At 40.6% G+C, this 18,556-nt stretch overlaps 1 protein-coding gene across 2 annotated transcripts in view; it reads right to left on the reverse strand.

The window, feature by feature from the left end:
- The window catches only part of LOC126469857 (nuclear pore complex protein Nup98-Nup96-like), a 232,716-nt gene that overhangs the window by 130,012 nt on the left and 84,148 nt on the right, over positions 1-18,556 (reverse strand). For both annotated transcript variants that reach the window (XM_050097163.1, XM_050097164.1), the window contains 4 exons: positions 15,663-15,916; positions 8,866-9,267; positions 2,480-2,609; positions 1,881-1,982 (listed from right to left, as the gene is read on the reverse strand). In XM_050097163.1, the coding sequence (XP_049953120.1) occupies positions 1,881-1,982; positions 2,480-2,609; positions 8,866-9,267; positions 15,663-15,916 (888 nt within the window). The remainder of the gene's footprint in view (positions 1-1,880; positions 1,983-2,479; positions 2,610-8,865; positions 9,268-15,662; positions 15,917-18,556) is intronic.

Genomic DNA, 18,556 nt, shown 5'->3' on the forward strand with positions numbered 1-18,556 from the left:
TGCTTTGCTGTTTCACACTTATTGTCATTCTCTCTTTTGAAACCTTTTATTCCTTTCACCTGCTTCACTCAATCGATTTTTTTATACTTTCTCCTATTGTCAGATTCAGTTTCTGGTCATTATCTAAGGTTTTGGTATTTCTTTTTTACTGGACTTCACCTTTTCACCTTTCTGATCTGCTGCCTTTCCTTCATTTCTCATATGTGCCCATTTGTCTTCTACTGTGTTTCTTATCCTTGTTTTGAAGGGAAAACAGGCAACTGACAAACTCTCAACAACCCCCTCCTCTTTCAACTTACTGAGCTCCCATCTTCGTAATTTCCTAATTTTCTGCAGTTTCTTAAGCTTTAATTGGCAGTTCATAAATTATGGTCTGAGTCCGCATCCAATCCTGGTAGTGTTTTGCAGTTTAAAATGTAGTTTTGGAGTCTCACCAGTGCATAAGCAATTTAGAACCTTTAGATGTGAGCTCAAATGTTTTCACTGCTGATCAAAATAGGATGTTTTGTGATTTATTTCCATCAAAAGACAAAAGACAAAATGTCAACAAAGAAAAAAATTAGAGCCCTGCTGTGTGTTAACAGTGACAGTAGCGAAAAGTCACCACTATTAATAATGAAAAAATTTAAACTTACAGGTATCTAAAAGCACTACCGTGCACCTACGATTATTAGGAATGCCTGGATGATTGCTGAAATTTGTATGAAGTTTCTTAATTTAGATGCTGAGATAGGTGCAACACGAAGGATCATTCTTATTGACAGATGTCCTGTACACCAAAAGGAAATGACATTCGTCACGAACGTGTGTGTTCCTCCTCCTTAATTGTACAAGTTACCTGAAGCCTCAAGAGAATGCTTGTTGTACACAAGTCAATTTCATTCCTTGAACGAAAAGAGGTATTGAGAATGAATATTTTACAGGTTATGGACATTTGATTCTACCTGGAATGCTGTAATCCAATACTGTGTTGAACTTTGCTGGCTGTGATGTCAGTATCAGCTGTTTTGGAAGATTATTAGCTCTCTAAATGCTGTCACAGGTATTCCTGCAAGTGCGACATTTCAGGACTCTGTTGTTATGATGTACTAACTTTCACATGTAAGGCAGATGTAGGTAACTGCGTCATGCTTCAATATAGAACCAAGCAGAGCAGGTAGAAGGTTGGGAGAGGGGAAGGATAAAGATTCCATTTGCACTGAGTTTTGATGCAGCTGTTAGAAACTTTTTCCTTATTCAGTGTAGATGAGTTGGTTTTAGCCAGTATCAATCAGCTAGGATGACCAGTCTTCCCAATGCGTTATGCTGGCAGGAAGAGCAAACTACATTGATCGGTTTTCTTTAATTCAAGAAATAAAACGTTATATTTAAGAATTTTTCTTTGTGATATAAGCTTATTTATGTATGCTATTAGTTGAATAAAACAACTTTCAAGCCCAACTAATTTCTCCTTCGTTCAGGATGCTACCTTTAAATTTAGACACCAGAAAATATATTATGGATTTTTTTTACATACTGTAGAAACAAGGTCAATTTCTTAAAACACTATAACACACATGAATTACCGATCTATCGATCAGAATAGTGCTAACATTTTTCTTGAACAGTTGTGTAATATCATCACAAATAATGTTTGTATTAACACTCAGAAAGACACTGAGGTGAGATTGAAATTTTCTCCGTATTAGTGTTGAAAAACACACTGTGCAAAAAATCACATTCACATCTTAAGCTTACACAGATAATGTACAGGTCCATAATTCAAAACTGTAAACAGTTGCACTGCAATGGGTAACTGATTTTGCTGGTTAGATACTGACAATGTAATTGTCACTTTCAACACATTTAAGTAGGAATGGTAAGATCACCAAATTTCATACCAGATTCCTTGTCTTCTGGGAAAAATGCACGCTTCATGGACATAATTTTCTCTTCTGAAACATCCAAACCCTTTTCAAGACAGAAGGGCTTCAGCCACGTGTCTGTAACAGAGACACAGAGCAATCAACATGTCAACACTCAAACTAATTATGTTCACACATTCTTGAATAATATGTAGCATTTCATTTGCACGCTCCAGGAATTTCAAAGTAACAAGAAAAAACTTGATTTATGATAACTCCAGTGTCTTCACCTGTGCATTAATTTATCATTTAACACACAGTAAAAATCCATGCTTTCTACCTGTTTAAAACTTCCACTGATATAAAAAAGTTTGAAAAATATAAGCTGTAAGATAAACACCAAACTGCACCAATTTTACTAATGATCACATTTTCTATCCTCCTGAGGTTCACTTAAGTAAATCATCAACAGAATAATTCTCTACACATTCTTAAAAACACGTAAGAGGGCAATATGTGCTACTTTTACTTAGTACTGAAATCAGGAATTAAAGTTCAGATATATAGGAAAAAATACTGTCAGCTTTTCATAACTGACAGTTTTAAGATAGAAGACATTTCTGCGATGTTCTCACCTGTTATGTGAGAGACGATATCAGCGGGCGTTGGATAAGCTTCCTTCATTACTACATCATCTTCATCTTGGTTACCAATGAACTGCAATCTCCCCTGAGTGAATTCATTTTCTGGAGACACTGCATTTGTCTGTAAAGACCCATGAATTTCAACATCTGGCTGTTACAAGAGCCACTGAAGTTTTTTTAATAGAAATAACTAACACAAAACAGATTCAAACAACAAGAACTAGGAAATATGTAGGTATGAGGAAATACAAAATAAACTGCTAGACGAAAACATTCACACAACCAGGAAAATGGTCAGTACTGAACAACTGTATCCACAATCACATCAACAACTGACTAATGAATTAATCCTAAAATATGTTAAGAGGTTGCATGAGAGAGAGAGAGAGAGAGAGAGAGAGAGAGAGAGAGAGAGAGAGAGAGAGAGAGAGAAGCTACTCTGTCATGGAGAAGTTGTTACACAGTTTACGGAATGCTGACAAAAAGTAGAAAAGACTACAACTGAAAGAAATTTTGTATTGGTTTTTAAAAATTAATAATATTTCACAATAAAACAATTAATTACTGTGAGGAAGTCTTATACTGTGCAAAAGTAAAACACCACAACAAAACCTCTGAACTTACATTTTAAAATGTGGTTTAAGAGTCCTATTTTGCAGTTGTGCTCAAGCCTTTTCCAAATGGAACCACCATAATTATGCAAAACATCTTTCTGTATTAAAAAGTTGGTGCTTTGAGAAAATAGTATGCACAGAGCGAGTACTGCAATTTCTTCTGGATGAGTTTTATAACCCACAAATCCCATGAGGGATTATCTGCATAGTGATGACTTAGTTAAAAATGCTTACAAATACAAGAACAGCAGAGCCTAAGCTCTGTATCCACCTAGGAATTCCAACTAATTCCAGGAAAGTGAGGCTACTTAGATGCCATTAGTATATATAAATGAACTTTCTCTTTATCAAAGTTTCACAATATAGTGGAGACCCAGTTTTACACTTTTCGAGGGACATTATAAATGGTGAAAGTTATATATAGGATCCCTCAACCTTGCATTCTCATGGCTGAATTTTGTACTATGTTTAGTCACTGATTTAACTGGAACCGGTAACTGTCTAGGAAGTGGAAACTTTTGACTTAATTTCATTCACCATAATTTTTGGAAAGCCTGCAACTGTGTCATTCATTATTTAAATAATGAAACACTTCACCACTTATGAATTTTTTCATGCTTAGCATGACACACTGAGAATTTATTCTATATAAAAACAAAGATGAGGTGACTTACCGAACAAAAGCGCTGGCAGGTCGATAGACACACAAACAAACACAAACATACACACAAAATTCAAGCTTTCGCAACAAACTGTTGCCTCATCAGGAAAGAGGGAAGGAGAGGGGAAGACGAAAGGAAGTGGGTTTTAAGGGAGAGGGTAAGGAGTCATTCCAATCCCGGGAGCGGAAAGACTTATCTTAGGGGGAAAAAAGGACAGGTATACACTCGCACACACGCACATATCCATCCACACATACAGACCCAAGCAGACATATTTAAATATGGTCTTTAAATATGTCTGCTTGTGTCTGTATGTGTGGATGGATATGTGCGTGTGTGCGAGTGTATACCTGTCCTTTTTTCCCCCCTAAGATAAGTCTTTCCGCTCCCGGGATTGAAATGACTCCTTACCCTCTCCCTTAAAACCCACTTCCTTTCGTCTTCCCCTCTCCTTCCCTCTTTCCTGATGAGGCAACAGTTTGTTGCGAAAGCTTGAATTTTGTGTGTATGTTTGTGTTTGTTTGTGTGTGTATCGACCTGCCAGCGCTTTTGTTCGGTAAGTCACCTCATCTTTGTTTTTATATATAATTTTTCCCACGTGGAATGTTTCCTTCCATTATATTGAGAATTTATTCTCATTCTCAAGTGCAATATGATGTTCTCAGCTGTGTTGTTTTGCCTCCCTTGCACTGGAATCTTCTTTTTGGAGTTATACGGTATACCTTTCCTCAACTGTTCCACATATTGCTTCAAGAAAACAGTATTATATATTTTTTGTCATAATGGAACACGAAACACCCAATCAAAATTCTGTGAACACGATGAATAACATACATATGAAATAATCACTTACACAAAAATAAATCCTTTCAGTGATTCAAGAAACAAAATAATGATCATCAGCCTTTCTAAAAATTTATACCAATTACAGAAGTATGGAGTAACAAATGATTTCACTTTAGCACAATGACAACACATGAACCAAAGTCCAAACATTGCTCAACACTGAGCAATACAGGCGTACGTTCTACAAGATGCACAGCAACGAGGAAAAATAACAATCGATATACAGATTGCACACATCTTCCTGATTTCCCTACACTTCAATATGATTATCAATTAAAAATGACTAATGAGGTAAGTACTTCTGACCACTGCCCCAAAAAAAAAAAAAAAAAAACTGAAATTTTGGCTTTTCAGAACAACTTATTAGGTTTGACGATAATTAGCAAAAAACTGGGAGAAATAATGGAATAATTGGGAGGCAGGAGAAATAGTGAAAAATCTAGTCTTCTGCCTTGATCAGGGGCGTTGGGAGGTATGCAGGTGTTACATTGTCAGGAGGCATAATCATTTGTGAGCATACCTATTCCAAATCTCTGAACACAGTACAGTCACCTGTCAAAGTAGTTTTAACACTGCACTCCTTCACCATATCTTTTCAGGGACGCATTTGGCCCCAACTTCATTTTTATGGATGGGCATGGCAGGATCAAACTTCACAGACGGGAGAAGTTCTTTGAACAAGAGGATATTTTGCAAATTGATGTGGAACATGGGTACCAGGCCAATATTCACCTAATCTGATAGGGAAACAACCTAAAAACCACATCCAGGCTATAAGTCCAAATTGATACACACTGGTTGTGGGACCTCCGCTATTCAATACAAAATGTCAAATCAAAAACAGCTTCAGCAATCTACATTTTCAATTTTATTTTATTTTTGCTATCAGTGTTGGCATCACAGTATGCCTTCTTCAGGCCATCTGGCTGATGTAGGAGGAATACCACCTCTTGCACAATTGAAGTAGGGGACAGCATACGGCCAAATTTCCTTTTTGGATGTACTAGTACCTAGAAAACCCAACAGAACTTTACACCTTAAAGTCTTCAGAAAGATTATTCACAAAGATAGATGCCTTTACTCAATTTGGACCACCATCCCAAGTAGCCCAGAGGAGTGATCAAAACACTGGTAGAACAGGCTACAAGAATTTGAACAACAGTAGTTGGAAGATGAGCTCTATCACTTAAGAACTGCCTTCAGAAGAAAGTGCTACAAAGAACCTACTACAGAGAACTCTTTTTTTTCTATTTGCAAAAACTGGAATAGGTCACATCAGCAGAGTACTCAGAAAACACGACATTGATACAGTGATTAAACCAATAAGAAAGGTGTATGAATATTTGAGCACTGTGAAGGACCTACACCACTGTTTGCCACAGCAGGAGTATATAAAATCCCTTGCACTTGGGGCAAGTCAACATACCTAATACAAAAAGAAACATTACTACCCACCTTGTAAGGAACATGAGAGCAACTGTCACATGAGCAACACTGAAATTAGCTGCAACATGTCACGTGCTGTGACCCGGGAACCATCAACTTTGTTTCTATGATACTGCGGTTTTATGAAGCTGTAACCACTAATATGCTAAAATTTACAGAGTGGTCACAGAAATTCAAAATCACAGGAACAATTTGTACAGAAAGGAGGATTGAAATTTCTCGGACTTGAGTATTTTGGAGTCACCCTATGTACTCTCCCATCAAAAACCAGCAATCTATGATAAACAGTTTGTGACTGTCTTTCATACCATATCAACAGTTCAATCATGCAAGGGATGATGTCGGATGCAAGATGTAATGAACTGTGGAACAATGATTTGTACTGAAAGGTTTTCCTGTGTGTTATCACCATATTCAGTATGGTTCTCATTCTACTGTCAGCATTATAAATTGTCATGATTTGCATATTTTGGGTTAATAAAAATCTGTCTTAATATGGGATTAGCTTATTTAAATGACAGTAAAAACAATATGGAATGAAGTGAACACACTGTCAGGCAAACACACGTCACCAACAACTTTAGAGACAAGTTTTTCACCTAGAGCTGTAACTGGCGACATTACCTTCGGTGTCAAATTGTGAGGGATTATTTATGATCAGTTTTATTAGCAAATTCAGAAATGGTGTTAATGCTTCGTTATAATTTCTAATTCCCTGACGAGGCACAAGATTACTGCACACAAACGTCACATAATATTAACTTTGCTCACTTGGGTGTGACAAGTTACCCAAGGAAAGGTATGCCGCAAGATGTTAATGAATGACATATTTAAAATATGGTAGGAAGTTGATTTGTTTGTTTCCAAAACCAACAACCATGATAAGAATAGAAGTTAATGAACTTTGGTGTATGTGAAGCTGAATACTCTGTGTTCTTCCAGTAATTACTGATTATGACAAGATAGGATTAAAATGACTGCCTTTACAGACTTCTTGTCTTAAATGGATAAATATAGTACTTCATAGTACTTCACTGGAGCACTGGTTCCAGATGACTCGGATATGTTAGCAGGACACGGTATTTTCCGCTGGAAACTGAAGGTGTTCTGAGACTGAAGTTAACCATGTATCATCACTTATTTTACAATTAGTTGCATTCAGACTATTTATCTTCTGGATACAAAATTTCTGCTAGCACAATTTTATTAGTGTTGTCCATAGTTCCAATTCACTGAACTTAAGTGAAGAAATCAGAACAAAAGAAGATTTGTACTTTAAAACATGTAGACTGACAGGCTTAGATTGAAAAAGAACAACAACTTGTGCAACGTGTGACTTGCATTGTAGTTCAGTGTCTGTCATGCTGTGGAATCATCCTCTTGGATCATTGGAGTCATCCTCTTGGATCATTGGAACTCAACAGAGAGCATCCTGCAGCTGATAGATTTCGACTTTTATCCAGCTTTGAGCTGGTGGGCTGGTGTCTTCCCCAATCAGCTTGAAACAGGTATTGGCCAGAGCATACTAAGTTAACTTAAAGGCCAGTAACTCCCACAACAGCCAGTGTTTACCAATTCCTGCCTGCAATAAACTTGCTGTAATTCCTAGCAGTAAGTAGCACTTTAAGAGTGCCAATAGATGAAGTAGGGGATCACCAATAAATATCCCTGAATTTATGCTCCTGAGGCTGACTGGCTAAAAATTCTGATTGTTGAAACAATTTTGGAAATTTGTCATTTGCAGGATCAAATAGGCAGCTGTAAGCCATTCCCAAGGTAGGAGGTAAGTCCTGTGCCCTCTGTGCTGGAGATGGTGGTTGAAGTGTTTAGCATTTCTTAACTTTGTTGTTGGTGATCCTTAGTGATCAGTTCTATTAAAAATAAAGAAAGCCCGCAATAATTTTAAGTTTTATTTTCTAAGCAGATGTTTCATTTTAGTGCTTCTGCATGTGGTCAACAGGCAGGTTTCATATCAAGTCATTACCTAGCTGGAGGCAGTGTCTAACAAAAGACATGCAAGTGGCAAGGTATAATTTAAGCTCTCAAATTACATTTGTTTATGTGAACACAAAGTAGTGTCCTGTGGGACTGTTGACCTACTGCCTGAGTAGTTAAACTGTTTCGTCTTTTGGGAGAATAGCTGTGTAAGTTGCGATGGACCAGTTGGAGTTAGTACACTAACATGTTTCAGTCCAGGGGTCCGAATTTTGAGTCTTCCAGGAAGCAGTTGAACTACTATAGGTTATTTTATATTTAGTGTTAGAGTAATGACCATTTTACACTGTCTCATGGGTCAAAGTGCAGGAGGCAACTCTAATGACAGTTTTCTGTAACAGTACAGTGAAGAATCCAGGTCCCCGATAATTTTCTAGTTAATCTTTGGATCAATACACAAATTTGTCTCAAATGCCAAGAGCATGACAATTTCGATGGCAACTATGTGAGTTACTTCATGCAACACCATGATCTCTGAGGGCGAGACACAGCAATGTCTCCCTGTAACCATTAACAGTACTGAGGTATGAATGACTCCTTGAGTGGTGTGAACAATAAAGAGGAAACTTCTTTCTGTTAAGCTTCCCTTTAACAGAAGGTAACATTATGAAATATAATGAAGGCAAAAGGCAAGAGCTACACTGTGCACCATGGGCGTATATGAACAATTAACAAATGAATGAAGAGGAAACATTAGGCACTGATGCACTTAACTGCAATGTTTGAAGAACAGCAGCAGCCTCATCTGAAATAATTCAGTCAATATAAGCAACATGTGGATTCCTTTGTAAACTACTTTTAAAAATTACTCAACCTGTAATGAACTGTTAATGCCAGTTACTATATTAACTGCATCCATTCCATCAATACTATCAATTCCAATTCCATCAATCCTGATTCCATCAATTTCGATTCCATTGATGCCATCAATTCCAGCAATTTCAATACCATCAATTCCAGCAATTTCACTAAGTCCACTGACTCCATTAAATCCACTACTTTCATTAAATCCACTAAAGCTATCAAATTCGTTAACTCCCAATGGCGAGAATTCTTCAGCACTCTTCAGACTAAGATCAACAGCTGACTGCTCGGCATGTATTAGTTGTTTTTGTGGTTTCTCTTTCCCATGTTTTACTGTGTGATCCTTTTTATCTCCTTTTTCATCTCCTTCGTCATCTGTGTCAGACAGTCCATATTTTGAGAAGTGTTCTACCTGAAACATTGAACCAGAAATGGTAATTTCACAGCAGCCGAGTGTAATTTCCATTTACCTTAGACTACAAATGTTAACACAAACCAGCCAACAAACAAGAAGAGAAGTCAAAGGTGCTCTTCAGTTTCATAAAATCTCTTAAATACAATTAGTAGTTGTCCCAACAAATGATGAATACATACAACAAACTTCACAATTTGAAGAACTCTCGCATAACAGAGAGTTACACTTTTTCAGTACATGCAGTATAAAAAATTAGTTTCTTCCTGTTTCTTCAGGTGAGTAAAAAAAAAAAAAAAGGAAGAAAAATTGCCAGGCATGAAACACAAATAGTGAGCAATGTCTCTTCAAGGTGAAACATGTGGAACTGCCGACATCTGGCCTTCACAATATTCTGTGAAATTGTATAAAAGTAACGAGCCTCTATTTCTTGCAGGATTTATACTGCATGAAAGGTAAGTATGTGCTACATTATGTTTCATGGTACTGCTAAAACTGCATCGTGTTCTTTGAAATGTAATGTTGCAGGCACCGAAACCCAGCTATGCTGCTAGTATGTTTCCATCACAGCACAAAATGTCAAACTTACTTTTTTTTTATATTAAGGTTTATTAGCCCACATTTGTCAGACTTTTTACATACACACACAGTACTAAACCCTGTAACAAGACGTACTAGGAAGTGCTACAATGAATACTGCTGCCTGAAGTCTCCTAATATCATCAATGTAAGGACAAGGTATTGTAACCAGCTTTTTGATCTCCAAGATTATACAATATCTGTGCAAAGTTTGTATTTACTATTTAGATGCAGTAAGGTATGAAGTCTTTGATTCTGCCAGTAGATCTCATCTCATCCTTTTATAGTGTACAGAAAGTTCTGGTTGACAATTACAAATTATTTAGGAATAAACAAGACAACTCACCAAAAGGCAGAAGTGCTGCATCATCGACAGTACACAAACAAGAGGTACAGGGCTTTGCTAGTTTTCAGTATGAAATTCCTTTTTCAAGCTCGGTGGACTGTCAGCTCTTTCCTAGCCCACGGTGAGTGTACTGGTGTAAGGTGGGGATGCAGGGTGGGGTGGGGTGAGGGATGGAGAGAGTCAGGAGGGGCAGGGCAGGGCAGGTGTTTGGGGAAAGCGTCTAGCAGCTTGTGGGAAAGTGGGAAGCCATCTGTGGGCTATCTAGGGATGCGGGGGAGGGGGGGGGGGGGGGCGCAGGTGGTAGAGTGCTGGGCATACGATTTCACAGATTCAGGTGTGGGATGGCAGCAAACAACTAGCTGAGACGAATTGGGCAGTGGTACTGGGACGTGGGATAGTGAGTGAATGTATGTGTGTGTGTGTGTGTGTGTGGGGGGGGGGGGGGGGGGTAATGTGGACGTGAATTTAAGCTAACAGCCACAACAAATTATCTATAGAGCCAAATGGCAGTTTGATAGCTACCTCTTTTAATGGGAGTCTGTGTTTACTGTCATAAATCATGCTTCAGAAAGAATACAAAGTGGGAAAGGACACTTATATTACAAATTCAAAATTGTCACAATAGACTGTTGGTTGTACTTGTGCTTTGCTTTAGGGCGCAAAAAACAACTGGGGTTATACATACCCAAATCAAAACTATAGAAAACAATGTCAGTGAGGAGTTATAAAACGACTATACATCAGTCCCAACTGACTTAAGAGAAGAGTGCTGGAGAAGGGGCCAGAAAAGACACCATACAGAAACGGAGGTCCAAAACTAAAAATTAAATGGCCTTTACCATACTGCTTTTGTGGATGAAAAGCATAACGCGGTTGACAGCCAGCGCATCATCTGCTAAAATGACCAATAACTTAGACGGCAAACCCAAGTGGGAATGTAAACGGTTAAAAAATGGGCATTCCATCAGGAATGTGGTGGACAGTTAAAACTTAGGCACAATGTGTACAAAGTGGTGAGGTAGCACCATTTATCAAATGACGATGGCTACGAAGGTAGTGCCCAATATACAGCTGAGCTAAAATGACCTCCCCTTGGCAGGAGGACCGAGAGGAGGTCGTCCAAGCTGTTGGGAGAGACTTAATACGACGGAGCTTATTCCCATGAAGGGACGGCCATTGGAGATGACAAAGGGACACCATCTCATGACAGATGGCAACACAGAGATCATCGGAGAGAATATAGGAACAAGCGGCCTGCCTTGGCAGCAGCATCAGCAGCCTCGTTTCCTGTGAGACCAACATGACCAGGAACCCACATAAACATCACAATGGCTCCACCAGGAGTGAGCAAGTGACAGCATTCCTTGACCCATTGCACTACGGGATGGGTGGTGTAAAGTGCACATAGACTTTGAAGGGCACTGAGTGACTAAGCAGACAACAAAATTGTAAAGTCTGTGTCGCCGGATGTACTCCGTGGCCTGATACAGGGCAAAGAGCTTAGCTATAAATACTGAGAAGTGTGCCGGAAGCCGATATCTAAAGACGTGGGCGCCAATGACGAAGGCACTCCCGACCCCATGGTCAGTCCGAGAGCCATCAGTGTATACAAAGGTACTACTGTGAAGCTCCATGTAAAGGTCGTGAAACTGAAGGTGATAGAGCAATGCTAGAGTAGTTTCCTTAGAATGCGAATGAAGGCCAAGGTTAACACGGGTCACTTCACGAAGCCAAGGTGGTGCAGCGTTCAACCCACCGGGGAAGTTGCCGCAGCGAGTGCAGAAAGCTGACTACAGGAGGTAACAGAGAAGAGGGACGTACCCCATACTGGCAACAAAGGGAATCGTCGAAGAAAAATGCATAGGATGGGTGGCCACGCATGGCAGACGAACGGCATGCACACCGGCTGAGGAGAAAGTCACGGCTGTAGGACAGTGGTATTTCAGCAGCTTCAGCTCACAGACTTTCAACCGGGCTAGTGTAGAAAGTGCCAGTGGCCAAACGGATGCCACGATGGTGGATAGTGTTGAGATGGTGTAAGAGGGATGGATGTGCAGATGCGTAAGCAAGGCACCCATAGTTGAGTTTCGAACGGACAAGGGACCGGTACAAATGGAGTAGGATGGTTTGATCTGCACCCCAGGAAGTACCACTGAGGACACATAGGAGATTGAGGGACCACATACTGCGGGCTGCCAGGTGAGACACATGGGAGGACCTAGAGTGTTTCCTGTCGAACATGAGTCCTAGGAATTTTGTAGTTTCAATGAATTGAAGGGCAACAGGCCAAAGATGTAAAGTCAGTGGGAGAAAACATTTGTGCCGCAGAAACTCTTAGAGACAGTCTTGTCAGTGGAAAAATGGAAGCCACTGTCAATGCTCCAGGAGTGAATATGATCAAGACATCGCTGAAGATGCCGCTCAGTGAGACAGGTCCGTGGAGAACTGCAATAGACGGCAAAATCATCAACAAAAAGGGAGCCAGAGATGCCAGGTGGGAGACAGGCCATTATAGGGTTAGTGGTGATGGCAATGAGGACGATACTCAGGACAGAATTCTGAGGCACACTTTCCCTGGATAAAGATGTCCAACAAAGCAGAACCCACATGCACCTTGAAAGCGTGGTCTTTTAAAAATTCCTGATGGTAACAGGGCAGGTGGCCACGGAAGCCCCACGTGTAAAGGGTACAGAGGATACCAGTTCTCTAGCACATGCCTTAGGCCTTCTTCGAGGTGGACAAAGTAATGAGATGGTCCACTGCAGAATGCTGCGCTCAAAATCCACACAATGCATTTGTTAGTAAAGTGCGAGACTCGAGCCACCATACCCGCCGGGCATGAATCATATGTTTCATCATCTTGCAAATGCAGTTGGTAAGTGAGATGGGGCAGTAACTAGAAGCTCTAAGTGGTCATGACGGCTCAATTTTGTTTCCTGAAGGCAGAGTACAAGGGGACGCTGTGATGCTAAAAGCAGCCGTAAATCCTCTTTGTGGGACCGAAAGCCGTGAACGTTCTATTGGAGGAGAGTCATGATGATGAAGAGATGTAGGGGTGTCACCTCGACGGCTGCTGAATGGCAGCCTGTGAAGAGTCACTGCTACAGGGCACAGAAGCAGGAGGATCCTGCTCCATGGAGTCCACAGAAGCATCGGCTTCCTTGTGCTGTCAGTCTGTGGATTCCAACACTGGTGGTGCACACCAGTGACACAGAGGCCGGCCAGGCTAAGGTATAATGTGGCAACACTGTCGAAGTAGATTGTCAAGTCAGCAAAGGGTAAGACTGTTTGACTTTGGTGGACTTCTTCGAGCCTTTCCAGATAGAGCAAGACTCGGGGTGTTGTTTGGCTGGAGGGACGTAGGAAGTCTTCAGCTCCTGTCCTTTCTGGCCTACTGGTTGTGTAGCTGGCAGCTTTGCCCCTTGAGGCAAGAGTTTAATGGCTTGCTGCACAGCTGGACAGGGGGATAGCGATGCTACCTTGACACTGGGCGATTTCACAACCTCGGAGCTGAATCTGAGGTCGCATGTCTGCGTTGCCATGTCTTTCATGGAGTGAGAGGTAGCAAGAACAGAACTACAGATGCCAGAGGGCACGACACAGGGTTTGTGACTAGCCATTAACTTATGTGCGACTGGGTAAGGCACTTTCTCCTTTACCCAGATCTCTTGGACAGCCCGCTCATGAAGCTACACGGGATAATCCTGAAAGGAGGTGGCATGGCCGTCATTGCAGTTGATACAGCAGGAACAAGGAGGCGTACAGTTGCCCTCATGCGCATACCTACCACAGGTTACACATTTGGCTGGGTGTCGACAAGATGTTCTAGTGTGGTTGAAACAATGACACTGGTAGCAGCACATCGGGTTCAGAATGTACAGCCAGACTGTGGTAATTTCGTAGCCTGCTTTGATCTTGGATGGAAGCATCACTCTATCAACAGTGAGAAAAATAGTGCGGGTGGGCACTAAGGACGAATCTACCTTTTTCATCACCTGATGGACGGCAATGACACCCTGGTGAGGGAGGTAGGATATGATTCCGGCCTCTGTTAGACCGTCAAGCAGCTTGGTGTAAATACCACCACAGGAAGAATTCAAAGTTCTATGGGCCTCGAAGCGAACAGGGTAGCTGTGGAGAAGTGAGGCGGCAAGCAGTTAACGTGCTTGAGAATCTTAAGTAGTCTCCAAAAGCAAAGTGCCATTCTGTGAACAATAGCATGATTTCACAGGGTTGACAACTGCATCAACACCTTTCTGAATAATAAACAGATTTACTGTGGCGAAGGACTAACCACCTTCAGTATGCGAGACCAAGAGGAACTGTGGTGCAGCGGTAAGTGTCTTTGAATCATTAGCCTCATTATGTTTACATTTCGTAAGCGTTGATTTGTGGAGAGGATTAGCTCATTGCGAGAAATTTCCTCATGATTGCCAGCATCTCTGATGGCGAGCTCCTTCCGACTGGGAGCCCCTTCACAAGGTGGCACAGCTACCTTAGGTGATTCTTCACATCTCAGGTCACACCTCCTGAACACCTGACAGAGGGACCAATGGGCAATTTTGAAAGGTTGTAGCTCAGGCGATCATCCCTCCCTGGGCCTGGCCTGTACCAGGGGTATGTGTGAACCCTACTTGTCGACCCGGGGCTGGGAATTACGCATTACCCAGTCACCTGTTACACATCAGACACGTGAGTCTGTCTTCATGAGCGTATAAGGAGGAAGAAGAAAAAGAAGAACCTCAAACCCCGAAGTGGAGGAACAAGAGGAGAAGGGAAACAAAGAAAGGCAAAGGGAGCGTAAAACAGTGGTGAGACTGTTCTTACGTTAGCGACAGGCAATGCAGAACATTTCCATTAACACCTCATACATGTTCCCCAAGGGAATGGAAAATGAATAGCAAGAGTATAGACATGCAGCACGGAAGGGAAAAGATGCTGCAAACGCTGAGGCCCCGTGGTAGCCAAGCACGAACCCGCCGATGAGTGGTGAGCCCCCAAGGGGGTTAGTAGGCTGTGAAGTCTATTCTTATTGCAATTAATCCTCTGCAGCCTTCAAAATGGTACCTTAAGTCACACAAGAACTTTGGACACAACAATCTGAACTTTTTTAGTTCAGAAAGGTGGCAATTTATTACTGTATCTCTCAGAGTAGTAAACCATGCTATGTTGAAAGTGAGAATGTTACTGAAGTCGAGCAAGAGTGAACTCAACCTGAAGAACTGTTGCTAAAAAGATGGTGAATTTCTGTGATGTTTCATTTGTAAGTGAGCCACATATCTATCAGCTGCAGCCATTTGGTTATCTGTTTCCATTCCAAAACTTCCATTTTCCTAAGATTAAACACAATGTACTTACTATAAAATTACATTTGAAGTATGATCTCTGTTACAAGATTCACTCATGAAATGAGTGGTAATACCATGCCATGCATTTTACTAAAACAAATGAAATTGATTTTGTCACATACCTTAAATATCCATGTTCCACTTTCAGGTATATAGTTAATAAACTTTGTGGAACATTTGTGGTTAGTTTCTTTCAGTTTTTCAACGAAGCAAATTTCTTCAAGAGCCCGAGGATCAGTTATGTATTTAGACACACAGCTATCAAACGGCCACACCTTTTCCAGCCTTACTTCTGCTGCACAGTTCAGACCGTGTCCAGCAGGAGGTTTCTGCTCCTCATTGGGATATACTATTACCTCCTTATGATTAATATGCACTATAACAGACAGAAAAACCTGCTAAGAAATGGACACTTGACGGTTTCTGCTGAATGGGGAACAATAACATAAAAGTAATTTAAATAAGAAATTAAACGAGAAGGAATTCATGGTACAGTCTACAAGAAAGATAATACCTTTCTGTGAAATTCACAAAACAAGAAGAAGAAGAAGAAGAAGAAGAAGAAGAAGAAGAATCAGCTGTACATTTTATAATGTGGCCTTATGCACAACCTATGCACTATTTGTGTCATATGAAGTGCCATTTATAATCCTGCGTACTATTACGTCAGCATACGTACATAAGAAATAATATAATATCAAACTTTTACATAGGGCCTCAAGCATATTTTGTTACTTTTAACACTAAGTACAACAGGGTTAAGTCAGAGCACCAAGTTTAACTGCGTGTCATTTTATAACTAACTAGGTAAGTGAGCTCCAAGTCCTGAGGAAAACCAGGGCTTACCACACCAAATAGTAATGTTCCTTCTAACTGGGGACAGCTTTATTTCTAATCTTTCTACTTCAATTCTAGAATTCTCTAAGACCTCTTTAATAACCAATAAAAACTTGCTCCAACTTTGCTTGGGAGTGAATTGGTTACACATATGGCCCTTAGTCCAGATCCAAAGTTACACACAGCAACCAGTAAAGAACTTGCATTTTGGAGTGCTGACTTTGGTACTAAACAGTTGCGACATGAGAAAGTGCCTTCTAACAAAGAGGTGGCTTACCAGCCACTGCCCACAAGCTAGAGATGAGGCTCATTCTAGAAGTTTTTGGCATCAGACACATCCCACTAGAAAACCCCACTAATGACTGTATGCTGTTTCAGTTTAGAACACACAAACAAAAATAGTAGTTTAAAATCCTGCTGATGAGACATGAGCTCAATTACTGACTCATCAAGGAAGAGGAAAAAGATTGATCACATTCTATTCAAAGTAATCATCTTGACATTCACCTAAACTTACTTAAGGGGACTACAATACACTTAAACCTAACAGGTTGGATGGGTATATGAACACTGTATCTCCCAAATGTATGTCCAGCTTCTTAGCAGTGTGCCACCACATTTGCCATATGAATAAAACTTTGACAAGTAACGAAAACTTTAAATAGTCAGCAAAAGAAAGATGATTATTTCCATTGTGGATTTTACCAAGCTTGCAATGAATTACTTTGCCTTAGAAATGTTAGTAAGGAAACATGTATCAATGGGAACATTTCAAAACAACAAAAAGGCAAGTGCGTTTAAGTAAGTGTAGTTTCATAAAAATAACTTTGCAAGCAACGGTTCAGAAATGGCTAATGGTAGTAGCCAATTGTCAACCATATCGTGATCTCCACACAGTCACTGTATTATCTTTATTAATTGACTGCACTGACTGAATGAACATTCCACACTACGCCGTCATCAGTCCCTCGATCCCACACGTGTCAAGCTGGGAGGAGTCGTCAGACTGTAAGGACACAGAAGACAAATCCCGATGAATGAGATTGTAACCCAGAGCCAAGAGAAAGAAGCAAGTAGAAGTGAGTAAGGGGTAAGAAGGCAAAGATGGGGGAGTTGCTGCACCCAGAATGCGGCTGAAGGCTCCTGGGATGTGTGATGTTATGGAAGACCCACCCTCCACATCCGACCAATGTTTCTTCACCCTCAATTACCACAAGAAAACTAGCAATGCAGACAATCTCAGGAAAGAGATCAACGATTATGAGACAGTAAATTTATGACAGATGTAAAACAATAAGAAGAATTAAGAGGGTGGGAAGGACAGGAGCCAGGCCACATCCCTGAGCAAAGGCAGCCAGGGGCCCCTGGGTCAGAGCAGGCAACGGGGACCCATCCATTCCTCAATCAGCCAATGAGGCCCATTTGCCCTTTCTCACAGAGAAGAGTACAAACCACCTTCATGGGAAAAAGTTAAAACCAGATCAGCCAGTTTGCTGCCATCCACTGTAGTTCATTCATCACATGACTAAATCTGATGTATAAAAACAGAAATGCGATGACTTGTCAACAACCATAGCACACGTACACCGGTGGTGGTAAAATTTTATACCATGAATGTGGTCTGACACCTGTCTTAAAACCATGGAAAAAAATTTTAATGGCATAGATCATACCACACAAATACTGCATTTTTACAGTTGCTACAATACCACTGCAGTCTCAACTCAATAGAATTCATCTGGAGCCAAGTTACGGGATTTTTTGTAATAAATAACGAGACATTTAACCTGCCAGACATCCTAGCATGAATGCACGAAGTTTTGTCACAATCACAGCCAAACACTGGAAAGATGGGGAACAGCACGCCACAAAAGAAGAGGAGAAAATGTGGTGCTTACGTGGCTTTTTGTATTCTGTTGATCAACTCATTATCAACGTAGATGGTGACAATCCAATTACTGTACGGAAATGTAAAAAAACATGGATAACATTGACGTGGGTGGAGCTTGTGCTGTAGGCAGTTCTGCCACTACGTGCATACAGCACAACTTATTGCCAGTTCATTGTTGCCTGCGGTGACCTGGCTTGTTCTGTTCATCTGAGCCATTGTTTTTCCTAGTGCTGTTTTGTTCTTGTTTCGTTTTTTATGACTGCAAGTTTAAGCGAACAATATGTAGTT

This window comes from Schistocerca serialis, chromosome 3 (assembly GCF_023864345.2).
Source record: "Schistocerca serialis cubense isolate TAMUIC-IGC-003099 chromosome 3, iqSchSeri2.2, whole genome shotgun sequence".
Lineage (NCBI taxonomy): Eukaryota > Metazoa > Arthropoda > Insecta > Orthoptera > Acrididae > Schistocerca > Schistocerca serialis.